The 19264-nt window shown below is 44.2% G+C and overlaps 1 protein-coding gene and 1 long non-coding RNA gene across 2 annotated transcripts; both read right to left on the bottom strand.

Moving 5' to 3' along the window:
- Positions 1-4211: 4211 nt before the first annotated feature.
- Positions 4212-10757, bottom strand: SHISA2 (shisa family member 2). Its single transcript, XM_036917382.2, has 2 exons — positions 10422-10757; positions 4212-7188 (listed from the first exon to the last, which is right to left on the bottom strand). The coding sequence occupies exons 1-2, from the start codon at positions 10750-10752 to the stop codon at positions 6638-6640; spliced, it is 882 nt and encodes a 293-aa protein (XP_036773277.1). The 5' UTR covers positions 10753-10757; the 3' UTR covers positions 4212-6637.
- Positions 10758-13132: 2375 nt separating this feature from the next.
- On the bottom strand, positions 13133-18798 carry LOC118928314 (uncharacterized). The gene is made up of 3 exons (XR_005031187.2): positions 18667-18798; positions 15262-15335; positions 13133-13189 (listed from the first exon to the last, which is right to left on the bottom strand). It is a non-coding gene; the product is annotated as an uncharacterized LOC118928314 (long non-coding RNA).
- Between the last annotated feature and the right edge of the window lie 466 nt (positions 18799-19264).

Raw genomic sequence — 19264 nt, 5'->3', positions numbered from 1 at the left:
CTGCAGAGCCCCTTTCTCCTTGGCCTGCCGGCCACTCCCTGGGCTGTACCAACAGGGGGCACTAGAGGGAGCCGGAAAGGCTGGGGCAGAAGGCCAGGTCCTGACAGCTGCGTCCTCAGCAGCACTTGGCTCCAGTTGCCAGCTTTTCCAGAACTGTTTGACATTCCCAGTATCAGGCTTATCGGGCCACCCTGGTGCACAGTCCGGCTGTGCCCGTCTCTGAACAGGGGTGTTTCCTTCAAGCTTCTGGCTTCTAACAGCCCAGCTCTCCTGTGCTCCTCTGGCCCTAGGGGTGGTAAGTGCTTGGAGGTAGCACTCTCTCTGTGCGGCCTCCCCTCTTGGCTGCTTCAGTTCCATGACACCTGTTTAACCTGTTCCTTTGACAAATCCTCTGCTTTAAAAATAACCAGTGGGACAATGGCCATACCTACTAAGGAAAACATACCTCTATCCTGTAACACAGCACTTCCACACCCAGAACTCCGTCCAAGAGAACCGAGTGCTATGTCCACCAGAACACGTTTAAAAATGTTCTGAACTGCATATTCCACCAGCTCCAAATTGAAAAGAACCCAAATATCCATCAACATAGAGGGCATGCATAATTATGATCTATTCTTACGATGGACTGCAACACAGCAATCAACACGAGCCCTCCCAGTGAGTGAAAAAGGCCAGACACAAAGAGAGCCTGATGTGTGATGCCATTTACATGAAGTTCAGAACAGGCAGAGTTCATCTCTGGTGAAGGGGCCGAAGAGCCCTTATCTTTGAAGAGAAGTACCACCAGGATTCTTTCTATCCCTTGATCTGGGTGATGGCTTCTTGAGCTGTGTATTTAAGAATTGTGGGCTGTACTATGTGTAGGTTACAATTCAGTAGAAATTAAAATGACTCAGTCTGTGTTCTGAACTCCCATTGGTTCAGAGAAATGCCACGTGGCAGCCTAAGAGGCTCACAGCGATAGGCAAACCTAGTAGAGATACAGGAAGGAGAGAAGCCCTGTGAATTTACACAGCCGCAGTGCAGAAAAATGACACAGGCCACTTAGTGCATGACAAAGAGTGGCACTGATTCTAGGGCCAGAGACAGCCAATTCTGGGCGACTCTCCTAGGCAGCCTAGAAACACTGGAAATGTAGACTAACCCAGGTAAAACTTATTACTGACACAAAAATAAGGAAAATCTCCTAAGCTAGGTCTGTTGTAGAGATCTACATATATTTGACATAGTTTGTGAATATAAATTATGTATTTCTCTACATTGGGTAGGTTAAAAATATCTGAAAAGAAGTTAAATTCTAGGTGCTTTATAAAAACCTATTGGATACCACTAGCATTGCGCTGTTGCATCCTTGTTCCCACACCAGCCCTAGGAGGTCAGTGTCGCTAGGCCACACTCAGGTTCAGAGAAACGAAAGCTCACGGAGACGGCCACACCGTAAGTGGTAGAAAGGGTTCTAACTCGGGTCCGTCCAGCTCCAGAGGAAAGTCCTTAGAACCAGTCGCAACTGAGAAAGTTGAGCCCTGCAAATAAACTCCAGTTTTCAACAATCAGCCAAGAATTGAGAACAGCATCTTAGATGAGGTAGCCTCCTATAATGTTATTTGTTTCACATTTTCCTGTGATCATTTTGTACACACATGTATACACATACGTGGTGATTTTATAACATGTTGCAGATGGCAATCCATCTTCTCCAGCTATCATGCCTACTGAGTAAGTAATGTCTTGGGCAACCTATGATTTTTCTGAATGGAAAAATCTACACTTGAAGATGGTCGAAATTAAGATGCAAACTTTATGTTTAAAATCAATCTTAAGTCTGCCATCATAAACTTTTATTCCTTTTGTCATCTGTCCTTTAAAAGGTTTTTTTTTTTAAGCATGGATTTTTAATTTCTTGTTCCTGATTTGAGTCCAGGTACCTCAATTTGGGGTATAAATGTTGAAGGTATTAGGAAGATTTAACTGTGAAAAGCAAAATGACCTCACAGCCAACTCCCTACCTATAATGTCAATTTATCTTGAAGTTATTCTTTCATAGTGCTATGAGGTTACAATTTATATTCAAAAAATTACCTACCATCTTGGGTCGCTGTAACCATTTTCCTAGGGTTTTATTCTAACGTATCTTACTGACAAATAATTCTATCCGGAAGAGAGGGTAAAGAGCAAATGCAGATCAATGTGCTGAAACATATTTACCGGGAGTACTGCTGTAATTTTCAGGAAAAGAGTTAATAATTTCTGACTTTGTCATCTTTCACTTACCACCTTAAAGGCACTTGAGTTGTAATAATGTTCATGTTTCAATTAAAAAAAAAATTCAGAAGGCAAAGAAAATTTCTATTTTGGAATAAATGGGCTGAATGGAAATAGCTGATCTCTGGCTTTTAAAAAAAAAAGAGAGAAAGGGGGTGACAGGACGGAAATGTCCTCAAGGCTCTGTCATCTAAGCAAAAGAAAAGGATTAAGGTTGAGGGACGAGGAACGGTGTTCTCATTTATATGCATGGTTTGTTCCTCCATGCAATATTAAGGCTGCTCCTTTTAAAACTGAAAGGCGCTCTAAAATTTGATCAAAAACGGTGTGCCTTCCCCAGTGGCTAGGTCCAGACCCACTTCTCTGGGCAGGGCCCAGGAAGTCTGCATACACCCCTAGGTTTTTAAAGCTACTGCCGCCAACCACTCTGCGCCTTGAGCTTCCTTCCCTCAAGATTGCACAGCTGGCTCAGATATTTTGACCTTTCTCCTGCTCAAGAGGCAAGGGAAATAAGCACATTAGGGAAGTGATCACATTGTTAAAACCCTAGAAAGTTCACTTAAGCCATTACCGCTGATCAATTATTTACTTAACAGTAACTCAGCAAGTCCAATAGGCCTGACAGGTGCCTGGAATGCGGGCTTCCATCCTAATGACTGACAAAGTCAGGCTGATTTCTCTGTTTGCCCATTGTAACCCCTCTCCCCAAATTCCGAGGCACGCCCCCGTGCACGGGGCAGGGCAGTATAATACACATGACACATTTTAATGCTGTGATTCTGACACACTGAAGGAAGGCCACGCTAAATTAATGAGAAGTCCTAATTCTAAAGTCCAACTAAAAAGAGATAATCTCTTTTAAGCATTTAGGAAGCCTGCACAACTAAAAGCAAGCATGGTATTTATTAAACTGCTTTAATGAATTGCTGAAGATATGTGTGGTATGGAGATGTAAACTTGTCAGTTTGAAGGAAATAGAGACATGCCTGAAAGAAAAAAAAGACTAAGTGTGAGAGTTGGTTGCGGCCAAACTGAGAGAAGTAATTAGTCCAAACTCTTCCCTATCCCAGCCTTTGGCACCATTTAAATTCTCCTCCTCTTGTTCAGCCCATCAGTGACCATATCCCCTGACTTCCCTTGCCACTTTCAGCCTAACCTTCATGGTTTCCTGCAGGAAAACGTAAACCCTCCTTTGCAACACAGTAAGGAGAAAATACTGGTCACAGACTTCATGAAATAAAACTGCAATCTTGGAAAATGACCTCTAGGTAAATGCAAGAGATGAACTATTTCATGAGTCAAGCATCTAGGAATATAATCAGAAGGGCAGCCTTGCTTGACGGTATTGCAGAGGAAGTACATAAACCCAAATACATTCATTTTAGTGGTCTTGCCTCTTTGAATATGGGTATTATTGTTAAATTTTAACTTTTCCAGCTACATAAAAATGATAGGAGATGCACAGTTTCCAGGCTCTTCAAGTGGACATAAAGAGGTGGTTAATTTCTTCTTCCTTGCAATCAAAGCGTCTTACTTTCTGACACACAGGGATACAGAAGTCCCCTGGGACCATCATGAACTGACACTGAAGGTTTAGAAAATACGCAACAGCAAATTATTTTCCTATTTATAACTGCTGTTTTTTCCCAATAGACTTTAAAATATTTCTGCTGGGTTTAAATTACACCTAACAGGTTCTTATTTCACGACAGTGAGGAAGGTATACTTAAACCAGGTATTTGAACTTTTTACTCTGGCAACTAAATTCCCCCAGGTTTTACCTAAATTGAAAAGGTCTGAGGGTGCTGGCAATGATGTTATTCATGTTTTTGGTAAGACCAAGTAGCACTCACTAAGTGACAATTCCATTAATTAAAGTGCACATTTGCTTTAATCATGGTATTTAATTACCACATAGAAAAGAAGGAAAAGTTAGACGATTGTATGTAAGGGAAGCAAGCGCTTTCCATCCCTCTGTGTATAAAAAAGCCTGTCAAGAATGTTGCAGAGGGACTTCTGCATCAGTAAGGATGGACTAGATTAGGGATTGAACTATGACCCCATGGCCAAATCTGGCCCACTGCCTGTCTTTTATTTATTTATGTTTAAACAGCCCTAGAATTTAGAATCATTTTTATATCTTGAAATGGTAGGGGGAAAAAATTCAAAAGTAGAATATCTTGTGACATGTGAAAAATCATATGAAATTCAAATAATTTTCACTGTCCATCAGTAAGGTTCATTTATTGGTTGTACAGGCCTAATGGCTGTTTTGTTTTACAATGGCAGGCTTGAATAGTTGCTGGAGACCATAGGGCTAAAGAGTCTGAAATATTTACTCTCTGGCTCTTTATTTAAAAAAAAAGTTTGCCAATCTCTAGGTTGGATGATCTCTATGGTCCCTTTCACCTCCAAGTTTCTAGAAATGTTATGTCCTTAAATAAGAGAGAACCTTCCATCAGAGACAATGTATGGAATGCACATTAGCCTGATGATACAATGATTCTAAAAAAACTGTCTCTCATGTTGTCAGCGTTTCCCATGGAATACGTATAACACTCACTGACTCATAGTACATATAAACTTCCCAGATATTAATTACTTTTAAAGGTAGGTTCTTGGCTCTAGAAAGCACTATTTATAATTTTTAGCAATTTCATTCTATGAACAGGTTTACCAGACCACCTGAAAAATTACCAAGTAGAATGAAAATGAAAAATACCCAACTCCCTTGAAATTCATACCATAAAATATTTATTATTAAGATGATTTTCCCCTGCCTTTGGTTACTAAAAAAATTTTGATGGAGCATCTTTGTTGATACCAATTGCCAACAATGGTTTTACATTATTCATTCATGAGATGGAGAGAGAGATGATAGATAAATAGGGTAGATGATAGATTATAGATAAATGAAAAATAAACTATAGATATAAATGTGTGAAAGACCATACTTTACAATGACTTGTTTAATTACAAATCTTGGATTTGCTAGCAGTTGGAAATTTACTTGCATATACTTATTTCTTATAAGTAAACAATACACAGATAAATTCACTTGAATTTCATAATTCAGAACACTGGTAATGAATGCAGTGCTTGTTGAGAACTAAGAGAGGAAAAACAAGAACTAACTGTGAGCAATAGCTTTCTTAAAAGCTTTTTTCTTGATTTAATAGCCCCAGTTGCCTGAAAAATAAGCCATTTTGATAACAAGTGTATAAAAAGCCTTCTGATTTGCAAAGTAAGTCATATTTGTGGTTTAAATTTCATCCCAAGTCTCAGATTATGGCTGAGAAGCTATATTAAGTATCTTGGTAAAGCATGTCTTTGAATTTTATAAGGAAACAAGAAAATCTTTTAAATCAGATCTAGGAAGAAATGCTGATCCTCATTTACAGCAACAGTAATTACCTGCCCTCAAATCTATACAGACATGGGGAACCGTAAACCAAACAGAACAAATTACCAAATCATACCACAAGGTAAAGTTAAAGTAATTTGGAGAAGTAGCAAGTGATAGTTTGCGATTTCAATATAAAAAAACATCTAATTACTTCTTCTCAAATATCACTTTACAGTCAGAAAACTTGACGATACAATCAAGAAGGGGATGAACGGTTTTATTACTACACTACCCATTACTTCAGGATTAAAATAATCCCAGAGTTCTGAAATGTCATTAGTTCAGTAACTATACAATTTTTCAGTCTCTTTTCAATGTAGAAAATCACTTTGTAATAATAACTCTACACAAAGTAAAAAAAGCACAAAATAGACAAGCACAAAAATAGACAAAATATATATATATTTTTACAATGAAATTAGGATGTGCCTATGAAATTCTGAGATCAATGACTAATCTCAGAGTTCAAATTGGATTTCCTTTTATAATAATTGTATTCTTCACCTCTTCCCCTAAACCTTGGATGCTTGTAAAATACTTACCCAGGTAAAAGAGAAGGAACGGGTGGGTTTTCTGATCTTGTACAGTAAAAAGCAAATAATAATAATAATAATAATAATAATAATGCTATAATAAAAACCCTTAATCTATCCATTTACAAAATTCTTTGACAGCCAACCTCAAGGGCACGTAGGGGCTTAAGCATTTGCCACACAACCATCAGCACCAGCAGAGACATCTCCAGGCGATGCTCTTTCCCATCATTAATCAGCCATGCTCTGGGAGGCAAAATATCCAGAAATGCTAATTTGGAAAGAGAGGTTTTCATACAGTTTGGAGGCAAAGGAATACGTCTAAAAGCATTGTGCCGAAACACCAGCACGACGTGCAGACTTCCACTTTGAGAATCCGTCCCGGGTCCATCGCTTGTCTGTTTCGCTCTCTCCAGAAACCCTGCGCCTTGGGTCACACAGTCACGGCCGGGTACATCTGTTCACTGTTAGTGTGTGGAAAGGGGGCCGGGACCTGCCTGTAGCCTGTCTGCAGGCCATGCATGAAAGGGGGCACAGGAGTCATGGGCACTGCGTCGTGCTGTGCCGTGTACCCCACATACGGGGGATGCAGGCACTGCCCCTGAGGGGGCACAATCTGGGTGGCCTGCTGACAGTTCAGGACAGAGAAATTCGTGGGCATGCTGACATATACGTTGTTCATGGTGCCCTCCGGCAGGCAACAGTTGGTCTGTGACCTTGTGGGGGGCGCCCGGGCCCCTGAGTTGGCACTGGAGCTGGAGCTGGCGGCCGTGCTGGACTGGCGGGAGGACGCCCCGCGGGAAGTGCTGGCGCTGGGGATCATGGGGATCGTCTCCATCAGGCGGCTCCCTCCGGGTGCCCGGCTCTGCTGGGGCTCCTGCTTAGGCCGGAGACATCTGCAGCAACAGGCCGCCACGAGGGACCCCAAGATGATGAAGGCGACAAACACGGACCCGACGATGAGGAATGGCACGTAGATGGGGACTGAGGACAAAAACATGACATCATGACTGCACTGTCAGAATGCAGCAGGAATCGCAGTGGGCAGAGGGGATGCCTAGTAGGTAAGGAGCACAGACACCCAGAACCGAGGGCCCCAGGCTGTGCTCATTAGGCAGCCCCAAAGGTGCCCCGTCCTTTATCCAGTGCTTAGGACAGGGGGTGCAGCCATACAGGCAGGGCGGACCAGCCCCCCCAAAGCAAAACTGTTAACATTTACAGTTAGACACACGAACTGCAGCACTGAGGCAAACATCTAACTTAGCAAAAATAGGACTTCTAAAATCCCTCAAAAAACTCAACTGCCATAATTAAGTCGGCCCTAACAGAGAGCTGTATATCTGCATAGGAATACATTTAAATTATTTTAAGTCTTTCTTTTTTTTTCCCAGTAAGTTATTTATATCCCTTGCAAATGTCTCTCTCCATTTTTTGGCAAGTTCTTTTCTTTTTTTCATAGGCAGATAACTAAAAAGCTTATTTACACTAGCCACAGTCATTTTCAAATACCGTCTGTAAAGCACAGAGGTCACAAGGAGGGTAAAATAATCCCACCCACTGGCCCAGCTGCAGACTGGTTCTTGGGGGTGGGCCCCGGGGCACTGGGGGGGTGGAAAGGTAAAGTGACTTGCGTAGAGGCAAGCCATTCAGGCAGCAGGTTGGGATGAAACCATGTACCAAAGAGGGCAGATGCTGGCAGCCACATTTGCTCCAGGAAGAGGCGCCCACAGTGAGCCACGACGGCACCCAGGCAGGACCGGCATGGCTGAGGTGCAGCAGTCAGACCTGGAGTTAGGGCACTGGGCTGAGTGTGAGCACCCACGGGGGGAAGCCTGGAGCGTAGGGCAATGGGCGTCCTATTTAACAAGTGAGGTTCATTCAGAAAAATATGAATATAAAAGAGAAAAGTAAAAACTTTAATGGATAGTGAGCTCCATTTTTAAGTTATTTTACTCAAAAAAACAATCTTTTGGGAGCCATAGGCACAGCACTACAGGGCATTCGGGGACTGGACGCACTCGCTGATGCGGGCAGAGAACGAGGAGGAAAGAGCCGGGGGCCACGTCCCTGGCATTCCTCCCTATGACACCGAGAACCTGGGTTTTTCGCTGTGTTCCGGCCCCCCTTCTGGACTACTTCACGGGAAAGTCCTTGAAAACAGGGAAGGGACTTCTGCCGACACCTTGTGCCGTCAGGGCTCAGCACAGAGTGGTGTCTGTGGTCACAGCGCTGTCCCCCCAGCCTGCTGGGAAGCAGCTCGCGGGCCTCGGCAAAGCACCGCGCTTGCGCAGTGGTGCGGGGCAGCACCTTAGGCCCCAGCCGGGTCCTCTGCGCCCCTGAGGTCAGAGATGCGAAACACGCCGACGGTCCACGGGAGCAGCGGCCTTTCTAATTAGGCTCCTTTTGACCGCTGCAGTCTTCCTGGAGTCAGTGTTTTTGGGATATAGTTCCCATGACGGAGTCATGGGAAAACAACGACCTACAAGTAAAGCGTTCTTTGTAAGTATTTGACCAAAGGCTGACATTTTAAGATTTCCTAAGCCCTCAGTGCTGACCAGCACACACTGTATTTACACGGTGCCCCTGCAGCAGTAGGAACGCTTGCTACAGAGTTGACAGCACCGCTGCTTTTCAGACAGTAATACCGTTCCGGTTCCACTCTCTCTTCAAGGCTTACCTGTAGCTGCTACAGCAGGGGGCGTCCAGTTTTCCCTATCAATGCTACACATATTTCATTTTCTAAATTAAGATACCAGCCCTAAATAGGTTATCAAGAAGTAAACAAGTCAAAAAACAAAACAAAACAAAACCCCAAACATTATAGCAAAAACTAGCTGGAAGCAGTCTAGGACCACAAAATGAGTTTTTAGGAGAAATAACTATTCTCTGTCCAAGATTTTTAATTGGAAAAGTAAATAACACAGGGTAAAGAAAATAATGGTCTGATAAGCTCTTGGCACAGCTTAATTTAGGCATGTTGTCCTTATCTGGGGAAGAGAAGCAAGAGGAATTTTTAGGAAAAAAAAAAAAAGATTTGAAAGTAGGGAGAAGAAGGCACAGGGTCATGAGAAATTGGATGGCTACTGATATGTCCTAAGTCAACCCAACTATTTGGAGACTAAGGAGCTCAGCTTAGCAGACACATCAAGCTAGAAGTGCCTCTGGGGCTCATTTCTTGAGGTTTTATTCCACAGCCACACTCCCTGCAACACAGAGCCTGCTCTTTAAGACGGTACCTTTTCTGGAGTTACTCTCGATTCTCTCTTCAGACTCAAGACAGTGAACAATAGCAGTAGTTCACAAATAAAATGCTTGACAGCAAAGGGAATGGCATGGAAAAGAGCAGCCTCCTACCAGGACTCGGACACAGGCTGGTGAACACAGGTACCACACAGTACCAGGGCTCAAGTAGCTCAGCCCTTAGAGTCCAAGGTGCTGGTGGAAAGTCCTTCGCCATTTGACCTCTATTTCTGCACCCTCCCCGACACACATGTTGGTGTAGACCCTGGCTGGAGGCAGTCTGGGAGGTTTCTGAAGAGTGGAGTGAGTGGAACCTATCAAAGTCTTTCATAGATTTGTTTATTTTTCCAACTCTGACTTTGGTAACTTGAAAAAATATAATTAAAAAGAAAATCAAAGCCACAAGGAGTGAGCTTGGGTACAGCTCTGATGTCACACCTATTAAGTCAGACGTGGTAAAGAAAACTGTCCAGAAACCTGAGAGGCTCAGGCTGTGGTAGGGGCGAGGCACAGCCAGTGTTCCAGGGCGTCAGAATCCCCCAGGTCTGGTGAGGTGCATGGCCCATGAGAGAGCCCTGAGCAGCTTCCTTCACGGAAGTGCCCCTGCCAGCCCTCTGGCCATTAACCCTTACTAGGAAGAAGTTAAGACCTACAGAGATGGGAGACATGAGGGGGGCCGACGGGAGGAATGCGGGGCTGTCTGAGGCCCACAATGCTTTAGATGGGTGGTTTTCTTTGAAAAACCCAAGCCAAGCCACTCTAGCTGACAGATAGGGAAACTGAGGCCAGGGGCGATGAACTGGTGCTCTACTTCACACAAATTAATGGCTGGGCCAAAAGGCAGGCACTGCCTCCTGGCACTTTAAATTTTCAGAAATTCCAGTGCTCCTAATTCTTTTCCCCTCTCTACGCTCCCAGGTCCTTGCCATCTAGGCAAGCCAGACTTCTCCCTTCCGTGCTCCCCAGGGCCGCCCTACCTGCCGAGCCCTCTGGGCCGTCTTTGTCCGCCCGGCCAGGCTCGCCGGCGCCCTGCTGGCGGTCGTTGTCGCAGCCGCCCTGGTCCAGGCGCGCCTCGGCGCTGGAACAGCAGTAGCGCAACGCGCAGCTGCCGCAGCAGATGGTGGCGTCGCCGCCGTCGAAGCGCTCGGGGCACTGGAAGCCGATGCGCCAGACGCCCTGCGCGTCCAGCCAGCCGTGGCAGTACTCGCCACTGGCCCGCGCCCCAGCCGCCAGCAGCCCGGCCAGCAGCAGCTGCAGGAGGGAGGCGGCGATCCGAGAGGAGACCGGAGGGCGGCGTCCGCCCCACATGGCACCACCCTGGGCGCGGGTGGCGCGTCTCCAGAGGGCGCACAGCGGTTTTCGGGAAGTCGCGGTCTCTGGGACCCCAGTCCCAGTGGTGCTAAGGCCTGTGCCTCTTCGTTGAGAGTCCCTTTCGCGCTCTTTCCGCGCGGGCCTCTGCCCTCTGCGGCGACGTCCAGGAGCCTATGGCACCGGGCTGCTGGGGCAGAGGTTCCTACGCCATCCCCTCCCTAGCCGGTGGTCCGGTCCCCCGTTGGGGCTGCCCTAAGAACGGGAGCTCTCTGATGGAACTCTCCGGCTGCAGAGTCAGGGGGCCGCCGGGGCTGCCATCCTGCAGTTCCTGGAGGCTTCAGCCGCGACGGGACCCTCCCGGGGCATCCCCGAGGGGCGCTCACTCAGGTCGGGTGGCCGCTGCCGGCCTGGAGCCAGGTCGCCGCCACGGAGTTCAAGCCTCTGGGTCCCGCGCACGAGTGGGGGGCGTCTCCCTTCCTTTACTCCCCTCTCGGAAGGCAAGAAGGGGCCACGAAGACTGGCAGTGCGCGCAGGGCACTGGGCAGCAAAGGCAGCGGCCGGCCGCGCTTAGTCTCCCCAGCTCCGAGCTCGGTCCGCATGGCTCCGGCCGCGCCGTCCGGGCGCTCCCCTCCGCGGGGCGGGCGGCCAATCTTCCCGGGGCACGCTGGCGTCCAGGGCACGGGCGAGAGTCCGGCGCGCCTCCGCCGCGGTCCCGGGAGCCTGCCGGGCTGCCGGTGGCTGCGGCTGCGGCTGCTGCTGGGCGCGGGTCCAGGCGGGCGGCTCGCCCCGGCTCCCCCTGCGCCTCCCCGGCTGCACCTCGCTCCCACGCGCGCGGGGCGGCCCTCGCCCGGCTCTCTCTCTGCCCCGGCCGCCACTCCCCTCGGGAGGTGCGCACCGCTGGGAGCCTCCCACGGAAGTTTCAGCCCTCCTGGCTACGGAAGAAGCCGAGCCCGGCAGCCGCCCTCACGCTCCCAAGCGCCCGGCACCCGGCCAGCTCAGACTCGACTGGTTGCCGTGCTGCGCGGCGCTCTTATTAGAGGCCCGCGGCTCTGCGGGCGCGCATGCGTGCTGTGTGGGCTCCCCTCCTCCCCGGAGCGCCCCCCCCCCGCGACGCCCGGAGCCCTTCACCTTCAGCGCCGGGGTGGGGGTGGGGAGATGGTGTGGCAGACGACTAGAACCCGCGCGGGAGAAAACAGAGCTTCAAAATGTAGGCTTTGCTAACGCAATACCAACAATAATGATAATAAAAACCAACCAAGCTTGCTTATTGTAGATCTTTGGCATTCGAAATTCTATTTGATTCTCAAAACTTCCCCAAGAAGGATTATAATTACTTCCCATTTTACGGACAATACAGTTGCCACTCTCATTAACCGTCTCTCTTTCAGCTTCAATCAGCTCATGCCCTGGCCCACAGGTTACAGTTCACAGGCACAGCCAAGGAAGACCTCGGGTGTTTGTGGAAGATGGTTCACGCGCTGGGGCTGCGTCCGGTGGCCCCCCAGGCTCCAACAAGGTAAAAGGAGGAGAGTTTAGCAAAGACATCACAGATTTGGCCTTTGGTTGATTTGTGTCGCTGCTGCCTCTTCCTACAGTTGGGCGTGGCGATTTATTGGATTCAGAGCAGAAAGGTGCCTCCGTTCAGCATGTGACCGTAATCGTGCAGACAGCTGCAGCTAGGAGGAAAACAAGGTTCGGACAGACCAGAAATTCGGCTTTGATGAAGGAGAAATTAATAGCTTCTCTCTTGCGGAAGCTGAAACAACAGGTGCTGATGCTATTAAAGCAGTGGTGATTATTTTTAAAGGGACTAGTGACCCTTCCAACACGGTCTGGAAGTCAGCTGACCTGAAATCTAGGCCCAGCCCCACCAGTAAAGAATCAAAAGTCTTACTGTAGTGAAGCCCCGCCAGTAAGGAACTAGTCTCAGTTTCTTCAGCCTTAGAGTCTAGCACGTGATAAGCACTAACGTCCCTTCACAGTCCTCCACTGTAGAAGAGTTATATTCACAGTAAGGATGCTGCTGTTCAAACAACCGGTGTCACTGTGTATACCTGGTAGATGTGGGGACTCAGGCATGGTTACTACCCTTCCATTCACCCCAACAAAACCAAATCGAAGGAAAAACCTACTTTGTTCCCCATCTCCCCCAGTGAACACCTTATTCTTTTCATTAAACCTTTCTCCAAGTATTGCACTTGATTTCATTGCTTTTTGTTGTTGTTGTTATTTTTAACTACACAAAATAATGTATTTTAAATGCATCAGCCACCAACTTTTCTTAACCTAATAAGTTAACAAAATTTCAACATGAAATTATTTATTCAACAATTACATGCTAAGAGCTTACTGTATATATTCTGTTTTGGGTATATTGGGATTCACCAAGAAGCCAGGCATCATGGACATTCCCTTCAAACAGAGCTCAACGTCTCTGGGGTTAAAACAAATTGGACAGAGAGACAAAGAATTGAATAAGCATAGATATTACAAGTATGATAAAAGCTGTAACTGGTGATGTACGGGGTCAATTTAAGCACATAACCTGGGGATGGGGAGAGGAGAGAGGTCAGAAAAATGATCAGAGGAAAGGTGGTTCAAAGAAGCAGAGGGAAGACTCAGTATTTCAGACTGAACCATTTTCTTAGAAGATACTATTAGCTGATGTTTATTGAGGGCTTACTCTTGCCAGGTACTGGGCTGACTTTTGCATGCGTCGTCTCGTTTAATCCTCACAGAAGCCCTATGAGGAAAACAATTACTATCCTCATTTTGCTGGTGAGGAAAACTTGCCCAATCCATACAGACAGAAAGTGTCCATTCACACCTAGTTCTCATGATTCAAAGCCCACCCACCACACTGCTCATCACCCCAGTCTGCACTGCAGTAAGCACAGGCTTAACTGTGAACTCTACACCAATCACCAGATGGGTAGGTATCGTTATTTTTCAATGGCACCATAAGTTGATTTGGGTGGTGTCAAAGGGTTAATACTTTGCCTTTTTTTCCTTGGGAAAAAACTAATGTAAAAGAATTGCACATTTCTTCAGTTAGTATCTATGCCGGTCCCTTCTATTACTATCCATTCAGCCTGTTCTCCAAAACACTGACAATTTGTCAGAGTTTATTTATGAAGAAAGCAATGTTGAATGTTTTCATATCGGAACTGATTTAGTGATCTGGAAGTGCCGCTGTTTACACATGTAAGTTTTTCCCAAATACCTCACAACTGAGTCCACAGCTGACAAACTTGGAAATGCAGGGCTTTGAGCAAATCCATCCTCATTTTCATTACAGTGTTCCCTTATTCCTTAAAAGTTAAGGGTTGGACTATTTCATAGTTACTTTATGTGGCGGCTGATTATCTTCAATGTTCAGAGATCCTTTATATCATTCTGTTCCTCCCTCTGACTTGTTTTTGCTTTTTCTTTGTGTATTTAGTATGTTGTATTGAAATTTTATAAATTAAGCAGTCAAATGAGCTTCTCCATGGGAGGTGCTGCTGGGAGATATTTAAGATGGCTGTGTTCCCTCTATAAGAAACACAAAGAAATTCCCTCACTGTCCTTAACAGACAGCCCAAACTATTTTACTAGTCTCCTGTATAAAACTAGTAATCATAACATATAGGTAGTGGTAATAATAATTTGTCATAATCAAAATGAAACGTCAGGCAGTCTGCCAGAATATATTTAAACACATGTGAAAGCGTGTCCTCTTCCCTTTTAAAAAGTTTAATTCTACAGACATTAACTGCAGAAGCATATTTTCAAGTTATTTTACCTTTCAGTGTGTGCCTTTATATATAAATAAAATACAATTAATTTAAAAACAAACTTCTGACATCTCTTCAATAGCACAAGTAGAAAGTCATACAACTAAAGAAATGATTACTTGTAACTTTGCTAACTCGAGCTGATATAAATCATATGGAGGTAATCATATTTCATTAGGCTGGCAGTTCTAAAAGCTGCAAGATCTACAGTGGCTTTTTGCAAGTTTCAACAGGAGCAGAAAGTTCTTACCATCCGTACACCAGTCAGCAGTTTGTTTAGGAGGAATGGATTTCACTGGGTTCATTCATTTTGTCCCCTTACTCTATTATAAATTGAGTAGTATTGAAAATTCACATTTAGTTTACCAAAAGTTCCTTCCAGGTAAAGTGTTTGTGTTAACAAATGAAACCTCAAACCCAAACAAACATGTTAATTTACATTTTTAAAAATTTTGTCTTGGTTACCTAACCTCATCTGAAAATAAAAATGATAAAATTTTGGAAAAATATCTTTTTTATTACTTTTAAATGTTTCATCTTTCATGCTCCTATTTCTTCCTTGTAACTAACATACTGACTTTCAGAAAAGTGCCTTCCATGTTTTAAATACCTTTTCTTCTCCTTGACCATTAGTTTTAAACATTTGATTTACTTCTCTTCCTCCCCCATTCTCATCCTTAACCCCAGAGTTTCACTAAACCATTCTTATATTGATTTTGATGTTGTTTACTATTGTTATATTTTCTTTTTGAAGATAATGGAGTTAAAAGCCATCCAGGATTTCTTCCAATAATGCTGAAGTATCTAAAAGGGGTACATAAACAAAATCAACATGACATCAAAAACCCTGCAGCAAATATTTGCAAGAGATATACCTGATAAGAGTCTAGTATTCAGAGTATATAAAAAAGTCAACAACAAAAAGACAAACAACCCAATTTAAAAATAGGCAAAGGACGCAAATAGCCATTTCTCCAAAAAAGATACATGAAACTGACAAGCACGTGAAAAGATGTTCAACATCATTAGTCATGAGGGAATTATAAATCAAAATCGCAATGAGATACCACTCCACATCTATGAGGATAGCAATGATAATAATAAACAAAAAAGAGCAGGGGGTGGAGAAGGTGTAATTAGAACCACCTCGGCAAGTTGTTAGTGGAAATGTAAACTTGTGCAACCACTGTGCAGTACAGTTTGACAGTTCCTCAAAAAGTTAGACATAAAATTACCATTTGACCCTATAATTCCATTCCTAGATATATATACTCAAAAGAGTTGAAAACATATGTCTGCACAAAATTTTCTGCACAAATTGTTCACAGCCACAAATGGAAACAACTCAATATCCATCAACTGATGAGCAGATAAATAAAATGTGGTATGTTCATACAATTAGAATATTATTTGATCATAAAAAGGAATGAAGTGTTGACACATGCTACGACATGGATGAATCTTGAAAACATTGTGCTAAGTGAAAGAAGCCAGACACAAAAGACACATATTGTGCAATTCCATTTACCTGAAATGTTCAGAATAGGCAAATCCATAGAGACAGAAAGTAGATGAGGCGACTGGGACTGGGGCCAGAAAAGAAGGGAAAGTGACTGCTTAATTGGTACAGTTTCCTTCTGGGTTGAAAATGCTCTGAAACTAGATAATGGTGATAGCTGCACAACATTGTGAATGAGCTAAATGTCACTAATGGTAAAGTTTATGTTATATGTATTTTGTCACAACAAAGAAGAATCTAGAACTAAAACAAAAAGGCTACAGCTGTGAAACTAGTCATCTGCTCCTGATGTCACCTGAAGGTTCTGGAGCAGACTCACAAATTTCAGGGCCCTATTCTTTTAAAAATGAATGGTACTGTGTAAGAACTTATTCACTATGTAAGAACTTGTTCACCATGTAAGAACTTGTTCATTATGCTTCAGAAGATTGGAGACTGTTGAGAAATAGGCGTGGGATTGATTAATGATTGTGCATTGAGTCCCCTATACAGAATTTTATTGTTGTTAACAACCATTTGATCAATAAATATGAGAGATGCCCTCTCAAAAAACAAACAAAACAAAACAAAAAAAAATGAATGGTACTGAAAGATAATCAATTAAGAAGTTCTGAAGTTTGAGATCAAGGTGTCAGCCTATTGGCTTCTGATATAATTCCAAGTCCCTAAGCTAAATGGCTACATGCTGCAAATCCTCTGTGTTTGGGTGGAGAGACCTGTATTGTGTCCCCCCCACCCAACATTTATAGTTGAAGCTCTAACTCCCAATGTGACCCAAAGAGATAGGGCCTTTAGGGAGATAACTGAGGTTAAATAGAGTCATAAGAGTGGGACCCTAATCCAATAGGACTGTTGTTCTTGTGAAAAGAAGAAGACACACCATAGGTGGATGTGCACAGAGAAAAACCCACAGCAAGAAGGTTGCCACCTATGTGCCAAGGAGAGAGGGCCCAAGGGAAGGCAACGTGTTGACACCTTGATCTCAAACTTCAGGCCTCCCCGAACTGTGAGAAATAAATCTCTGTTGCTTCATCCTCCCAGTCTGTGCTATTTTGTTATGGCAGCCGGAGCAGACTGATACGCTCCTCCCCACAAACTCTAACCCACTAGCATCGGGAATGCCGTAAGACAACAGTGAGGGCTTTGTAAAATCCCAGGCAGCTTGGGTCATAGCTCTGTCGCCCACTGGTGGATGACATGAAATGACAGGAGTACATGCTAAAAATAGTTTGAGAAAACTACATATCCATCTAGAATAAGATGGGGTAAATGTGTACTGTTTCAAAGTGGTTGGAGAGTGGAGTATAGCTAAGTGGCCACTGAGAGTTGAACGTCATACATTCTCGGGTTCATCATTCCCCCAGAACCTTTTATGCATGTCTCTATATGTAACTGAGTTTATGATCCCTTTGGTCTTGTCTTCTAGATGAGAACTCCTTGGAGGCAGAAATCAGATCTTGCTCATTAAAGAGTCCTCACAGTGTTGGATATGAAGTCAGCTCAGTTTACCCAGTCAGTAAACATTTATTGTGCATGTGCTACACACCAAGCACGAACACACTCAATTTTGATAAGGAGTGTTAATTTAAAGGAGTTTGAAATCGATAAAACTTACCTAAATATTAAAGCCATTCTGAATATAGCAGCTTGGATATAAAATACCTGGTAAGATTAGGGTAAAAATGTTGGTCTTTGGGAAGGAATCCTGGGACAGTGACTGCAGAGGGAGGGAAGTCCTACACAGAGCCTCCCAACCCCACAGACGTCTATTTCAGGCTTAAGGTGAGAGAGGTTTGCAATGAAAGTAGGCATAAGAATGGAACTAGTTGTTTCCAGATTGTAGCCAGCGTGAAATCAAAATGTAAGCCAGCCACAGAATTGGTGCCGGCAGGTTTCATCAGTGACAGGAGAAGCTCCATGGTGTTGCCATCGGTGGTCCTGACGAGGCTCCAGGGCCTGGTTCGGTCAGCCAATGGCATTGCCAGCACTTTCCACAGGCCCTGAGGCTTCTGTCCTCAGCATATGGGGTGGCATCGCTGAGAACTAGAGCTGGCACAAGGAGTTGTGCCAACCTTTCAGCCATCAGAGAGAGGAGTTTGGGAAGCACATGGGGACCCTCTGCGGGTATTCCCACAAGTGAGTGAAATGTCTGGGTGGGGCACTCTGCAGAGAAAGCAGAGTGGAGAAATGTCTGATATTGCTCTGCAGCATGAAATTATGCTGTTTTACATCCAGGCTAAGAAGCTACATTGCTTGAATTTCATATTTTTTATTAAAATAATCCAGAAGACATTATGGATCATCGCTTCCTTAGGATTTCTCATGATTAAGATCATTGTTTTTATATGACTGGATCATAGGCAGGAAAAAGCCCATTTATCCTGGGTGTTTAGCTTTGATAGAAATAGGAATTTCCTCCATCAAAGCTGCCTCGCCAGTCTCCTGGTAAAAACATAAGAAGATAAAAGGATCATTGTGCTGCTTATTTTAGCAGAAACGGAATGATGGAATTCACAGCGCAGCCTCACAGGCCTGTGGTAATTACCCCTGTCCAAATACTTTAACTTTTCTAAACCAAGCCCTCCCTCGTTTTATGGTTTCAACCTTCTTTTGTACCTTTTGGATTAGTTAGAGATTTTCTTTGGCTTTTGCAAGAAGTCAATCTCTCAGGAAACAATTGAATTAAGCTTCATATTTGTTTAAAAGTCCTTGGATCGTGCCTCACATCTGCATTTCCTCAAAATGTCTCCACTGAAAGAATAAAGGGAGAATGTTCTGCATTGTGAAGTATTCAAATGAGCGGAAAGATGTTTAATGAGTTCCATGTCCTAAAAATGTTAGCGTTCCAATAACACCTTAAGACTTGTTAAGTATTTCAGACTATTTTTCAGCTTTATTGCATTCAGGACACTTCTGGCTTGCTGTCATAAGGTCTTACATAATGTTAACAGTTACCTGGAGAGTCTCCAACTTCCTAGCCTTCATTACCTAATTAGAAGAAAGGTGTGCTTTCTTTAATGTTTTTATGTTAGAAAATATACTGAATAGCTCTGAGACCAAAGCTCAGTCAGTTAATAACTACTATTTATTGAGCATCTGGTACATGCCAGGCATTGTGCTAAATTTCTTGATATAATCATAGTGTCTCTTCTAATAAGTATGTTATTAACTAAGCTACAAAAGGCTTAAATTCATCTACTTTTCTAAAATTTCC

The sequence above is a fragment of the Manis pentadactyla genome, chromosome 2 (genome assembly GCF_030020395.1).
Source record: "Manis pentadactyla isolate mManPen7 chromosome 2, mManPen7.hap1, whole genome shotgun sequence".
Classification (NCBI taxonomy): domain Eukaryota; kingdom Metazoa; phylum Chordata; class Mammalia; order Pholidota; family Manidae; genus Manis; species Manis pentadactyla.
This window is presented reverse-complemented; position numbering and strand designations above follow the sequence as displayed.

Coding starts and splice junctions, on each gene's coding strand:
- SHISA2 (XM_036917382.2), bottom strand. CDS start 10,752: ATGTGGGGCGGACGCCGCCCTCCGGTCTCCTCTCGGATCGCCGCCTCC. Junction 7,189..10,421: donor CGGCCCAGAGGGCTCGGCAG/GTAGGGCGGCCC, acceptor TTTTGTCCTCAG/TCCCCATCTACGTGCCATTC.